Source organism: Erythrolamprus reginae, chromosome 2 (assembly GCF_031021105.1).
Source record: "Erythrolamprus reginae isolate rEryReg1 chromosome 2, rEryReg1.hap1, whole genome shotgun sequence".
NCBI classification, from domain to species: Eukaryota; Metazoa; Chordata; class Lepidosauria; order Squamata; family Dipsadidae; genus Erythrolamprus; species Erythrolamprus reginae.
In genome coordinates, this window is record NC_091951.1 from 91,776,996 (window position 1) to 91,792,729 (window position 15,734).

Sequence of the window (15,734 nt, forward strand, 5' to 3'; positions counted from 1 at the left end):
GAGATCCAAAAAGCCACACACTGATCTATAAGTGGATAAATGTTGGAGTCTTGGATTATGATGAAGAATCAAAACTCTACTTGGTACATAAGACAAACAAAATGGGCCTTGTTCGAGACCTCAATGGAAAATGTATACTCAATGGAGGAATGACAGCTGAAGGTGGGTTTCAATTTAGTTATCACTAGAATGCAGGAAGGAAGGACAATTTCTGTACCAGTTAGCTATATCTAATAGATAAAAGCCCTATGTTATAGTGTAATTTCTATCATTTTTATAGGGAACAGCTAAACATCTTAAAATGGCTTTCTCCTTCCAGTCTTATGCATATTACTGGCTGTGTATTTGATTGTCAGTTGGCTTTCTATAACCCTTGCAGAGACCTTTGAAAAGGTTAAGAGATAAGGAGTGATCAATCCCTGACCACATCACCTACAGTTACAGGACGGGATAATAAATATATAATTAGATTTCCCAGAATTCTTCTTCTTCAGCTCAGATGCATCTTGGATGAGAAGTGGAATGTCTTCAAAGAAAAAGAGCTAGACCAGTTACCTCTTGAAAAGTCCAGTTACCTCTTGTACCATCTTTGGGACAACAATGACCTGGATGACTGAGAATCTCCATAAACATATAATCAGATTTGTGCTCTGACATAGAGTTTATCCACATGTCCTTGTTGTCCTGGTACTGATATGATCCAGTTTGCTGTAATGACTAATATACCTAGGTTCTAGTCCTTCCTTAGCCAGGGAAACCCACTGAGTAATTTGGGTGAAGAAACTCCTTAAAGCACATTAATGACATGGAAATTTGGCATATGTATCTCGTTTGATATTGGTATCGTGTTTTGTTATTTACATATCTTTTATCTTAAAGTGGAGAAAAATTTTAAAAAATTATACCCGAGTAATTTGGGCCAATCATATTCTTGTAACTTAGCCCACCAACTGTGATTGCTGTAGGGAAATTAGAAGAAGAAACATCATGTATGCTGCCTTAAACTTAAAAATAAAAATAAAAAATAAATATATTAAAAATAATAAAAAATAAAAGGCAGGGTACAAATCCAATAAATAGACTTTATTATTTGTTAAAGAAATGTCTTCACAGCACAGCATTCATTTCTGTGCCAGTCAGCCACTAAGCTTGATCTGGCAGGAAACTAGGATTGACAAACAAGAAGCCCTCACCTATAGATATATCCTGTGCTGTTGCATGGAGCAGAAACTTGGGGTAGATATACACTCCAAATTGTCCCCCTTCCCAACTGACTATAGGTCTTGATGCCCCTGACAGAATTGAAACTTGCATGGCAGTCGATTTCTTTATTTTTTCCCCGTTTTTTTATTTATACCTGTGTACACAACTCTCTCCCCACAAACATTAAGTGCATTCTGCTGTAGGCGACAAACCGACATCTCCCCCAGCATCTTTGTCATCCTTGTCCCAGAGAACCACCTCCCCTACTGTCCTTCAAGAAGTTCACCAGAGAGGAAGGTTCCTATCTATCTGAACCCTGCTATTCACTGGAGGCTTGGAAGATACACCTATTTTCCTATTTGCTGCTAAACTTGCTTTCAGAAGGGAAGGGAAGCAGAGGGCGAACAGGGTCTAGTTCAGTGGTTCTCAAACTTTCTAATGCCACGACCCCTTAATACAGTTCCTCATCTTGTGGTGACCCCCAACTATAGGTTTAGCACCAATTCTTCCAACAGATCTTTAAGCTGATTGGCAAGAGGTCAGAGGGACACCCCCCTGTAAACGCCTGATTGGTTGGATTGTAAAAATATGTTCCGAGATGCCAGAATAGAAGCTTTAGTTGCTAACACCATTGGAAATTTGTCTTTTCCCATGGTCTTAGGCGACCCGTGTGAAATGGTCGTTCAACCCCCCAAAGGGGTCCCGACCCCAAGGTTGAGAACCACTGGTCTAGATGGTGATTGTAGTCCTGGAGCTGGTTGGGATCACAGTGCTCATGGCCAGAGACAGCTGTGACACGGGAAGTCAAGATGGCTCCACTGTAGCCAGGCACCTCTGGGCTCCAGCTTCTTAGAGCAACGCCCGATGGCCGCATCCCCAGGTGCAGGAAGAGGACTGCCGTGGGGATAGCAGTTTTCCAATCAGTATACTTTCTCTCCATCTCAAAGACAGGTGCAAAGTACATTGGTAGCTTGTGTAATAAGAAGCCATACAGGGGATATAGTGAAAAGGCAAAAATGTCGCTGTTTGCCTCTGTGAAGGCTGTTAGTTCCTTTCTGGCACTATTGGACTGCTGCTGCTTTTCAGTCCTCAGGCAAATTAGACTGCTGAGGGCAATTTAAATGAGGAAAGTGGAACAGGAGGAAAGGGTTAAAAGATGTGTGGTCGTGTTACTTTAACTAAGAAGATAAACAAAGCAGTAGGAGACCTGATCAGAGAGCTTCCGCTGTCTCATTTAATTAGACATGTTGACATTTTTCCTCAGTAATCCTCTAAGACTCAATTTTGATTCTTTTATCCATTTCCCCCCCAGCAAAAAGGCTATTAACTGGACAGTAGTCTGGTTATGCACAGGCAGTTTTGGATATTTAAGCTTTCACATTTTCTGTTGTCTTGCCTTCTGATCTCTATCTAGGGAGACCTCCACTGATCCCCTGTCAGTATTGGGTGCCTCGGATCCGTTTGCTTTTTCTTGCTGAGGATCCTCGCAATTTTGCCCAGCGTGTGATCTCAGCACACAATATGAGAAAGAAAACACAGGCACTATTGTTATATAATCTCTATGTGGACTGTATGCCAGTAGATGGATTGCAAAGCATTGAAGAGAAAAGTTTGCAAAGTATGAAACAAATGGCAATGCAAACTTCACATCTAAAGAAAGGAAGCCAGTAAGTTTCATAATACTTTTTCAAAACTTATTATTGCTCTTCAGATTAACTTTTGTCAATGACAAAAACGTCCCAGCCAGCAGGGTAAAGGTAGAACCTGTGGCACCCCCCCCCTTTCCCTTTTTTGTGCCTTCTTTGCTACTCCTTTCTTTCCTTTCCTCACATGCTAGAAATATAGCCTTGCCTGACAAATAAAAATGAAGAAAGAAAATGAGTAAATATAAATAAGAGCAGAAATTATTGGAATAAAATTAAGTGAATTCAGATGCAACTATAATATGGAATGGCGGGGTATTACCAATCATTTTAATGCATAGATTTGCAGTTTTACAATTAAACATTGTTAAAATACATGGTGGGCAAAAGGTGGAATTTAGTTGACTTTCATATACTCTTCCTTTTGTTATAATTTATTTTTGTGATTCACAAATAATCATTAATTTGGAAATGTTAATGCACACTTGATGAGTATACAGCATTGGGAAATGCTAATGTATACTCAAATGAGTCTAATCAGTGTATTATGTAACTGAATTGAAATAATGAAGATCTGTGAATAAGGTTAAGTGTGAAAATTATCTTGACACACATTCTATGCATTCTATGACTTCAACAATTTGACATGCACAAAATAGATGAATCATGGTATAATATGTCAATTCCATCTCACTATATTATGGTAAGAATAATTTAATCAATACCTAGGACTAATAGTGTTTATGAATCATCAATTGTTAGGAAAAAAATCTGATTTTAGATAAGAGTGAAAATAATACAATGGAATGCCTACATGAATGTTTGAAGGTATCCATTCCAATTACATCCCACTTCCCCTTATAGAGTTTTTTTTATTATTTGAGTATAGGATCATCCCTTTCTAAATTATAGTACTGTGAATTATTTTCCTTTTGCCTTTCTTCTTGCATATTATATTAACTTTGCTCAGTGTGCAGTTATAACAACTCAGGCCCAGCTGTCACAGGTGAGTAAGTTACACAGATTAAGACATTGCCTTCAAGCTCATTCTAAATCTTATCATTCAGCCACTTTATTAGGCCCAGATGAATGTCATTTTTAGGTGGAAAAACTTATTCTCGATAAGTATCAGGAGTTATTCCTTAAAAATATCTCTAGCATGCTAGAGAATCTGCTCTAGTATCTCCTGGTATGTCTCCCTTTCATCTTAGGGCATTTGCTTTAGATTTGTTGGTTTCTTGCGTTTTTAATTCTCCAGTCTCAGTAACATATAAACATTTGTGATCAATTCACAATTATAATATTACAACTATATAAAATTACAATTAAATTAAATTAAATTAATTAAAACTGTATAAAATTACAGTCATAAGCTTACAACTACAATGCCTTAAACATGATCTAAGTATTGCCCACAGGATCATATGCTGCAACGTCCTTCCTGTCAACAACTACTTCAGCTTCAACCACAACAGCACAAAAGCACACAACAGATACAAGCTTAATATTAACCGCTCCAAATTGGAGTCTAAAAAATACGACTTTAGTAATCGAGTTGTCGAAGCGTGGAACTCTTTACCGGACTTCGTAGTATATTCCCCTAACATTTTACCCTTAGACTATCCACAGTTGACCTCTCCAGATTCCTAAGAGGTCAGTAAGGGGCGTGCATAAGTGCACTAGCGTGCCTCCCGTCCCGTCCTACTGTCTCTCCTATATCTCATATATCGTATCTACTATTCTTCTATTCTATTCTTCTTATACTACTCTCGTAATATTCTTCTATTCTCTAATTGATATATTCTATTCCTAAATTTTCACTTATGTTCTTTCTCTAATATATATTTACTCGAGTATAATCTCTATAACCTTCATTGTGCATTCGACAAAATAAATAAATAAATTATATATATATTGTGAAATGTATGGATAGTGTTCCTAGTTCTCACGCTTCTGGCTAAAACAGCCAAGTGTAACATAACACTCAAAATAACATAACAGATAACATAACATAAGATTATATAACAGATAACATAACAGATCCCCAAAATTTTAACCTTAGTATCTACAGTCGACCTCATCCCATTCCTAAGAGGTCTATAGGCACACAGTCGTGCCTACCGTCCCTGTCCTACTGTCCAAATTTACCTATACCTACTTGCTTTTGTTTATGTTTATACCATATCTATTATCTTGTACACATTTTGACAAATAAGTAAATAAAAAAATAAAACAAATAACTATGCTCCATTTTCTCTCAATCTTGCCCTTCTATTTCCCCCCTCATGGAACTCCTTTAATGTGCTACAAATGCTTTTAATGAAGAAGCAAAGCATAAGTGAGCACAGGAGAAATGAATATGGAACTAGAGGTATATGAGTGACACAGACATATCATTTTGACGGGGTCATTGTTCATTCAGTTAATTAGTTTTTTAATTATGCTTAAGGATTTTACGACGGCTACACCTCCTGGGAAAGGAAGTGTCCCTTGACTATGAGCGTACTATGAACATGATTAACTTTGACAGAATTGTCACTTCGAAGCGTCAGATATTTTCTTATGTCACTCTGCCTGAGAAAGAGGAAGAGAAGGTACCAGAGAAAGGTAGGTAAGGCATGACAACATGCACACAGAGAGACAAAAGAGAGATTATAAAAATGCTTATAAAATGTACATTTTTGTGGTTAGCTTCAGATTATAATTGATGTATTGTAGGAGATACTATTAAAAAGAGGCTTTAGTATCACAGATTTCTATCTATTAAATACTGTTACAGGGAAATTTTGTTAAAATCTTTTTTTTCCTAAATATAGTAAAATAGCAATTTCTTAAATCCTTAATTTGTCAAAATTAACATTGGACAATAGCATTGGTTCTCAACTTGCAACCATAATTGGGACCAGAATTTCCATTGCTAAGCAAGGTAGTTGTTAAATGAGCCATGTCTGATGTTACAACCTTTTTTGCCATGGTTGTAAAGCGAATCACTGCAGTTGTTCAGTGCCTATGGTTATTAAGCAAAATCAGCTTCTCCCATTGATTTGGTTGGGGAAAGCTGACTTGGAAGATCACAAATGGTGATCACATGATCCTGGGATGATGCAATACTTGTAAATATATGCCAGTTGCCAAGTGTCTGAATTTTTATCATGTGAACATGGGAATTGTAAGGGTGAGGACTAGTGGTAAGTAATTTTTTTCAATTCTGTTATAACTTTGAATTGTCATTAAACGAATCCTATATGCCAAGGACTACTGTATGTAGCTCCGTTAATTATGTTTAATATAAACTAAAATGCACTATTATATACACATCTTTAATCTCTCCCAACAAATGTTAAAGCTCAAGGGGGCACAATCTGAGGTTAGTTGGGGGAAAGATCAGAAATAACATGAGAAAATATTATTTTACTGAAAGAGTAGTAGATGCTTGGAACAAACTTCCAGCAGACATGGTAAATCCACAGTAACTGAATTTAAACATGCCTGGGATAAACATATATCCATCCAAAGATAAAATAGAGGAAATAGTATAAGGGCAGACTAGATGGACCATGACGTCTTTTTCTGCCGTCAATTTTCTATGTTTCTGTGTTTCTAATAGTTAAAGTTAGTTGAATTGTACTCTTAAAATGATGGATACTCACTATATCAGGTTAGATTGTCTGATGTACTCCAAATATTTTAAACCAACTTTGACCACTCACAATTAACATAACCTTGGTTCAGTGAAAAAGTATTTAAATATAGTGTTCAATATTCTGAAAATTCAGACTTCTTAGTCTGATTAAGAATGGGTGGATGTAATTATGCTGGTAACCTAATCTATTCTTTCTTTTTTGTTATTAAAATGCATTGTATGAGATTTTCAGGTGATGAAATCTATGATAGGCAGCAGAGTTCAGTATCTATAGCTCATTTGGTGATGAACATGAAATGTGGTAGATTGAAACTTGGATTGTGAAAAAATACACAGGTGGAGGGTGAAAAGAAGAAAAAAAAGAGAGAGCTTGGAGGAAGAAAGTTGGTTATTCAGTTGGCCTAATCCTGTGAAAGCGATAAATGTATTCAGGGAAGTAAAAATGCAGATTTAATTGTGAAAATAGGCTAAAATGTATGTCAGAATATAAGAATTTATACAATAATAATAATAATAATAATAATAATAATAATAATAATATATAATCCTCGCATGAGATTTCACTTGCTGCGCATGTGCAGAAGTCAAATCTCACGCAGGCATGTGGGTGCATGGGTCAGAGTGTGGAGATACATGTGCATCTCAGTTTCCACTACCGGAACCCCAATCCCAGCTGTACTGGGTGCAACTCGCTACTGGTGTCCGGGGACCCACTTAGGCCCAGTCTCCTGATGCAGTGCAAAAACGGGATCCCCAAGTTGTAACCATCTAGAAGTGGATTGCCTGCAGGGTTGTTATAAGTCCACATACCTGGAATCGATTATGGTTCTTAAGTGTTTTCTCATTAGAAGTTCAGCGGGAATTAGGCCTGTACTCTGGTATGGAGTTGTATGCTGGGCAAACAGAATAGAATAGAATTCTTTATTGGCCAAGTGTGATTGGACACACAAAGAATTTGTCTTGGTGCATATGCTCTCAGTGTTGTTTTGGTGCATGTGCTCTCAGATTCTTGACAAACACATTTGTCAAGAATCATGTGATGCAACACTTAATGATTGTCATAGGGGTCAAATAAGCAATGAAGAAACAATCAATATTAATAAAAATCTTAGGATACAAGCAACAAGTTACAGTCATGCATTCATAAATGGGAGGAAATGGGTGATAGGAATGATGAGAAAAAATTAGTAGAAATAGTAGTGCTGTTCGGGGAAAACAGTCTAGTTGTCTTGGTGTGCAGTGAATGCTCTGTAGCAGCGTTTTGAGGGTAGGAGTTGAAACAATTTATGTACAGGATGTGAAGGGTCAGTAAATATTTTCACAGCCCTCTTTTTGCCTCAATGGAAGGCAGATTTGCAACAATTGCTTTTTCTGCAGTTTTGATCATCCTCTGAAGTCTGTGTCGGTCTTGTTGGGTTGCAGAACCAAACCAGACAGTTATAGAGGTGCAGATGACAGACTCAATGATTCCTCTGTAGAACTGTATCAGCAGCTTCTTGGGCAGTTTGAGCTTCCTGAATTGGCGCAGAAAGAACATTCTTTGTTGTGCTTTTTTGATGATGTTTTTGATGTTAGGTGACCATTTTAGGTCTTGAGATATGATAGAACCCAGAAATTTGAAGGTCTCTACTGTTGATACTGTGTTGTCTAGTATTGTGAGAGGTGGAAGTATCGAAGTGTTTCTCCTAAAGTCTACCACCATTTCTATGTTTTTGAGTGTGTTCTGTTCTAGATTGTTCCGGTCGCACCACAATGTAGCAGAAGATGCAGTCATTGGTGTATAGAGAGAAGGGAAGTGGTGAGAGTACACAGCCTTGCGGGGGGGGGGGGGGGGGGGCTAATTGAACAGGTATCTGATGTGATTTTTTTCCTAGCTTCACCTGCTGCTTCCTGTCTGTTAGGAAGCTTGTGATTCACTTACAAGTGTGTTCAGGTACCGCTAGCTGATTTAGTTTGGTTAAGAGAATGTCTGGTATGATGGTATTGAATGCTGAACTGAAGTCTACAAAGAGGACCCAAGCATAGGTCATTGGAGATTCAAGATGTTGTAAGATGTAGTGCAGAGCCATATTAACAGCATCATCTGTCGATCTATTTGCTCGGTATGCAAATTGCAAAGAATTTAACAGTAGATCCCTGATGGTTTTCAAGGGGGATATCACTAGCCTTTCAAAGGTTTTCATAACTACAGAAGTTAGAGCAACTGGTCTATAGTCATTCAGTTTCTTGATGGAGGGCTTCTTCGGCACTGGGATGATAGTAGAGCATTTGAAGCAGGAAGGAACATAGCACAACTCTAGTGATTTGTTAAAGATTTGGGTGAAGATGGGGGCCAATTGGAAAGCACACACTTTTAAGCAAGGAGTTATCTTGTCTGGGCCTGGTGCTTTTCCAGGCTTCTGTCTGTGAAATAGATCTTGCACTTCCTTTTCTGTGACCACCAGGGATTGTAAACCCAATGGGATGGGTTCAGTTGTAGAAGATCTGGCTCTTGTTGGTGTGTCTGGGATGGAGGTTGGGGAGATAGGTGGTTGTAGTTTCTTTTCAAACCTGCAGTATAGGTGGTTAAGCTAGCTTGCTAATCAGAGTGTCAAACGACTTAGAGTCTTTGGCAGACCTCATAGCCCTTTCTGTTAATCCATTAGCAGCAGGGTGAGCAGGGGCAGTTTTAGCATGACATACCCCCATCCAAGCTAGGTAAGCCTCAAACCTAGAGGAAGTAAACTGTGGTCCATTATCTGTACCTAGTACATCAGAAATGCCATGTGTGGCAATGATAGAGTCCAGGATTAGAATAATGGACTCAGAAGTATTAGACGGCATTTAGGCCAGCTCCACCCATTTAGAATACGAATCTACAAATACCTGCAAGGTTTGGCCATGGAAAGTCCCTGCCAGGTCCTTATGTAAAGGAGTTCAGGATTCAAAAGTTCAATGATATTCCATGTGGCATGTACAGTATACAAGTTTGTATATACAATGATGCTTAACAGTTTATAAACGCAATGTCTTTGGAGATTCTCAACCACGTAGGTCACGATTGTCTCAAAGTGGTTTCTCAAAAGGTAACTAGACTTCTAATGTTTTTTCTTTGATGACTTTTACTTCTCATCCAAGAAACTGTTAAATGAAAAAACAAAGAAAGTCCAGTTGCCTTTTGAAGGTATATGAATTTTTACTTTTAATAACTCGTATCCCCTTTAGGCAGTATTAACTGCAACTAAAGGTTTAAAATATCTGTTGATCAATCTTGCATGTCAGAATGCAAGAATTTTAGCCTATTCACAGAACAGCTTCAGTTTTGGGATGTTGGTGGGCTTCTTCTCATTAGCTGCCTGTTTCAGGTCCTTCCATAACATTTCTATAGGATTAAGACCACGACTTTGATTTGACTATTGGAAACATTTTTTTCTGCTTTAACCATTCTGTAATCATGCAACTTACAGTATGTGTTTTGGATCATTGTCTTGATGCATGATCTATTTTCTCTTCAGTTCACAGAAAGACACACTGACATTTTCTTAGGGAAAATAAGACAGGTGTTGAATTACCACCATTTGTAATTAATCTGTGTGACACTTTTATAAACTTTTCCAGCTGAGTAAGAATCAACAACTCTTTTTTGTAGGTCCTTGGAAATCTGCTTTCTTTAAGCCATGACACATTTCTTTATATCTGTATTGTGAAAATTAGAGTTTGATTTTGAATGCTCAGAACTCTTTAAATAAGACAGACTTCCACACTTCCACCTGGGAAGAGCCTTCTCTGTGGCGGCCCCGACTCTCTGGAACCAGCTCCCCCCAGAGATTAGAACTGCCCCTACCCTCCTTGCCTTTCGTAAACTCCTCAAAACTCACCTTTGTCATCAGGCATGGGGGAATTGAGATATCTCCCCCGGGCCTATACAATTTATGTATGGTATGTTTGTATGTATGTCTGCTTAATAATGGGGTTTTTAAAATATTTTAAATTGTAAATTATTAGATTTGTTATGAACTGTTTTATTGTGTTGTGAGCCGCCCCGAGTCTACGGAGAGGGGCGGCATACAAATCTAATAAATAATAATAATAATAATAATAATAATAATAATAATAATAATAATTGTCTGAAATCCTAATTCTAAATTTCTCTTCAAATGAGCTGACAATCCTGGAGGCTCACATATTTTTGCCACACACAAATATGTAGCTTTGGACCATTTTCCTTAATAAATGGTCAGGTATAACATTTTTGTGTGGTTTGTTTAATTGGAGTCTCTTTATCTAGTTTTAGGAGTTACATGGAGGTCAGATGGTGTTTTTAGTTCATATTATACAGAAATATTGAAAAATCAAAAGGGTTCGCAAACTTTTAAGCATTACTGTATATGGAAAGACTAGTAAAATTGTTAAAAATAGTGATAAATAAACATGAAATAAAATGAGAAAAGTGAAAGACATTAGAGTGAAAATAGAATGACTGAATGAATCCTATAGAAAGGTTATTAGAAGACTTAATGATGGCATTTATAATGGAGATTAGAAAATAGGAGATGGGACCTAAAAGAATTATGTTTAAAAATCCCTGTGTGTGTAATTAGGCTAATGGCAAAAATGAAAAAAGATGAATGATAGAATGCTCCATGTGAAAAAGACTCTAGATGAGAAAAATGCATGTAAGACAACAATTGCTACAAAATGCATGTAAGACAACAATTGCTACAAAAATGGGAATAAGAGAAGCTATTATACAATATGTTTATAGACAAATACGCTAAATTTACTTTACATGTGTAATGGGGAGAGAAAAATGATAAAATTTAATGGAAATTAAAGCAAATATTTTGGAAGAGGACGAAAAAGTAAAAGGATACTTAAGAAGAATGTAATTAAAAGCAAATAATTTGAAACTAAAGTTACAATGCTGCAAAGAGTGTTTTGAGTTATCTGTGAGACTAATAGCATTATGCGGAAAAGTGGAATTGAAAAGAATGTAAATATTCATATCAGGAAAAAGTGCATAGTGTTGATGAGATCTTTAAAATCAGTAGTTTAAATACCAAAAGGCAATATACAGGCCAGATGGAAACCAGGATGATTTGCAACTATAGAAAAATTTGAAGAGATAGAACCAATTGTGTTAGCAAAGCAAGATTTATTATTTTTATTCCATTTTTATTGTTTGTCTGCTTGCTTGCTTCTTTTTACTCTTATTTTTTGGTAATTTACATAACATTGTTTATTCAAAAGGGAACAAAGGGGTGGATATGTACTGTATGTATCTATCTGCATTTAAGAGGCTTACTTGTGAGACTGATTATTTCAATAACATTTTTCTTTTTATTACCAGGGCTCTTTGAAATTCCAGAATATCCATTTAACGAGCAAAGAGAAACTTTTAGTTTTGTCTCTCTCCTGACACGGCCAGAGGTTATCATGGCTTTGTGCCAGGTGCGAGATGAGTGCAATAAAACCGCTGCTATGTCTCTTTTCCATTCCACCCTGACTAAGTATGGACGACTTGATAACTTTGAACAGATTCAGACCCAGACCTTTTCCCAGGTAACTTGTTATGGCAGATTATTTGCAGGGATGAGGTACACAAATGTAAAGGAATATAACCACTTGTGTTGGGTGAAATCACTCCATCTAATGCAGTGGCAGAAGATTTCTTTAGGCCAGATAAGACTTGGTGTTTACTCTTTTTCAGAAAATGGAACATTTCACTTAGGCTACAGAACATTTCACTTAGGCTACTGTATGATGCACAGGGTGCGTTCCAAAAGTAATGCAATTTTAAAAAAAATAATTTATTGACCAGATTTGCACAAACACTTTTCTTCAAAGTCCTTGGGCCTCTACACATTTTTTCCAGTGACTCTGCCATGACCGGTACGTACCCTGGAAGGTGTCTTCGGGGACCTCTTGCAAGCTTTTCGTCACGGCTGATTGGATCTCTTCTGTGAACGAAAAATGGGTTCCTTTCAGGGCTGGGAACAAAAAGAAGTCTGCTGGGGCAACGTCAGGACTATGGGGGGGGGGGGGTAGTGTTGGCACCTGATGTTTGGCCAGAAACTCGCAGACTCATAGCAAGTTGTGGCAAGGCACATTTTTCGTCTATAGAAGAGATCCAATCAGCTGTGACGAAGACCTTGCGAGAGGTCCCCTAAGACTCCTTCCAGGGCGCGTACCGGTCATGGCAGAGTCCCTGGAAAAAATGTGTAGAGGCCCAAGGACAGTACTTTGAAGAATTATAAGTGTTTGTGCAAATCTTTTCAATAAATTACTTTTTTAAAAAAATTGCTTTACTTTTGGAACGTGCCCTATACACTAGAAGAAATACACACACACGCACACATTTCTTTGATCATGAGATGGAATAATAACATAACCATATATACTGATGGAAAAAATAGTTCACCAAGTTGGGCATAATTATACCAATCTTATATCAGCAAGCTTGGGAGTCCTCCAAGATCTGCAGGCATTCAGCTTCCAGAACAGCCCACTGAGGACTAACTATGCTCAGCAGCCAAGAAATGTTGGCTGCTTAGTTTAGATTGAGAGAAAATAGCTAACCTAAGCAGCATCCTGCCCACTTGAATAAAATCAACTCAATCTACAACGTGGTTCAGAGAACATATATTTTAGATTAGAATTCATGCTTCTGTGATTATCATTATGTATAGCTTAACCACAGATATATTGGACTATGTCCAATTTAATGTGGGGAAAACCAGAAGAGCTTTGAATAAAAAACAGTATTCAAAACTGTTTACTGTTTTCATTCTAGATCCTAGAGCTTTATTCTGCAAACTGCAGTGGTATGGTTCAAAAATTAAAACTAATGCATGAAATGTTCTCTACTTCTTATGAACTGTTTACACAGAAGAACTTCCTAAATTTTCTTTTATCTATCACCCACCTCAAAATGAAAAGTAGCCCAGAGGTTTAAGAAGCACCCACTTAAAAAAAAAAAGGAAATATATACGTTAGGAAATATACACGTTAATTATTTAGAGGAGATAACATTAAAACTGCTTTTTTGGGGGTGGGTGGGAATAGGCAAGATCCCATTAAAATATATCATCAGTTTACAAGCCTTTCAAAGGAAATAGTCGGATGATAGAAAGAAAAGCTTCTGTGCTCATATCTTAGGAAAACCAAGAGTTTTTATTTGTTTTTGTTGTCCTTGAGAGTAAATGATGCACTCTTCTTAAAAAATAGATTATTTCAGTGTAACATTCTATGGGGAAAGATTTGTTTTGGTGTAGATTGCTTTTGGAACTGTTGCTGCTATTAGCAGAATGTTATTAAAGTACAATAAAATTCTTCCTGTTTACAGAATAGTATTCTGTGGACCATAAAATATGTAATAAGCCTATAATGCTCTTTTTTCTTAGACAAAGCAGTCTCTGGGGAATGATTTAGAATGGAGGGTGGAGGTGGGGAGGGACTCTAATAGATATCCCTCTATTCTTTTCCTTTGCAAACTTCATCCACTCCTCTCTTCCCCAAAAGGGATAGTAATAGAGGTGTGTAGTAATGCAAGCACAAAGCCAGAGAAGAGGACTAACCACCCACTCCCCAATGCTGCCTTTCTTTAGAGTCGGCAACTATCTATTGCTGCATCTATTTAACATGCAATATGAAGTTTGAAACTAAAATGAAGATTCTTTTATTCTTTTGTTTTGACTTCCTGCAGATTTCAATGTTCCTCAAGGATACATGGATCAATACTCTAAAGATAGCAGTGAGAAGCAGCCTGAGGGACATAGGCAAAGGCTGGTATAACTTATATGAGACAAAATGGGAAGTATATCAGATGTCCAAGCTTCATCAGTTGATGGAGCTTATCAAGTTTATGCTACAAGACTCTGTACGTTACCTGGTCCAGGATTCACTTGTAAACTTCACACAGCTCTTTGTGGATGCCTGCTACAGTGTCCTGGATTGCTCTGAAAATATGACATGGGGAGATGATCTTCTTAACAGCCCTTACAAGTAAGACAATTAGGAAATGTCTCCCATCTGAGGAAGGAAAAAGAATATTAAGCAATATTTTTGAAATATATTCCTTTTCTTATGAGTTGAAACTTTAAACGCATTTTGTCTTTTCTAAGGCTCCTGATGAGGTAGTGCCACTGCACCCAAGTATTTCACACATCCACAGGGATTTATATCATCCTAGGATCAGTTCTGTGTCTTTGTGATCTCATATTATTAACTCAGTTTGACAGCTGAGCCAGCTTATTGTTGGCTCAGCTAAGATATACTTGAAACTACCTTGTTCTTTTTAAAAAAAAAAAAGTTCAATGGAGCATTTTGCTTTATCTAACTTCTTAGTCTCCGGGTTACAGTTTTCAAGGGAAAAAGTTGCAACCCCCTTTCAAGTTCTCAATCATCCCAAAGAAACCACTAGGTATTTCATGCAAGCAGCCCTATAAATGTTAAGAACCTAAAGTAAGCCTACAAAAGGGGGTGGCAAAGTAATTTATTTCAATTGAATTTGAATTTAAGACTGCTTTATCCAACGATTTTTCCTGCATTCCCATGGTTCCTGTAGCAATGCCTAGAAGGGAAATGTAGGTCAATGTGAAGGGCTGATAGGCTTTATGGTCTGCCTGTGGAATGGGACTTTTTGCCTCCTACTCTTAGCCACACCTATTTCACCTCCAGAGTTCCACCTCTGGCCATTCGTTGCTAAATTTTCTCCTCAGCTGACACACTCCTAGCTGTTTGCCCCAGGCAATGGGCCACGGACCTTCTATCCCACCCTCTTGGGCATGGCCGATTCACAGAAGGAGGAATCCTCATGGTTTTTTTGTCCCCCTGAGACAGTCATCCGCCAGCCAATCAGCTCCCTGCGAAAGCAGACAAAGGCTACCATGCAATTGATGGGGGGGGGGAGGTTTGGGGGAAAGGGCTGCAACCAAATAGCTTTAGAAAAATGAGACTCTTTGTATTGTTAGGAGAAAGAACAGGGGGTGGAAACTCCACTGTACCTGAGTGTGCCTCCCTGGTCCAAAGGAGTTTTTGTTTAGTGAAAAGAAAAGAGGGAGGGAGGGAGGGAGGGAGGAAGGAAGGAAGCAAGGAAGCAAGGAAGGAAGACCTTGTATCATCTTGGTTGATACCATCTCTAAGACAGAGGAGAAATTCCCAGAAAAGGGTAGGAGTTTACTAGGCAAGGCTGCCACGCAGAAGAAGACAAAGATAGTGCTCAATTTACGACAACAATTGAGCCCAAAATTTTGGTTGCTAAGCAA

General features: G+C 37.8%; 1 protein-coding gene across 3 annotated transcripts in view; it reads left to right on the forward strand.

Moving 5' to 3' along the window:
• DNAH1 (dynein axonemal heavy chain 1) overlaps positions 1-15,734 on the forward strand; it is a 254,640-nt gene that overhangs the window by 54,482 nt on the left and 184,424 nt on the right. For all 3 annotated transcript variants that reach the window (XM_070738680.1, XM_070738681.1, XM_070738682.1), the window contains exons 7-11: positions 1-162; positions 2,618-2,870; positions 5,296-5,453; positions 11,819-12,030; positions 14,174-14,472. In XM_070738680.1, coding sequence (XP_070594781.1) covers positions 1-162; positions 2,618-2,870; positions 5,296-5,453; positions 11,819-12,030; positions 14,174-14,472 — 1,084 coding nt within the window. The remainder of the gene's footprint in view (positions 163-2,617; positions 2,871-5,295; positions 5,454-11,818; positions 12,031-14,173; positions 14,473-15,734) is intronic.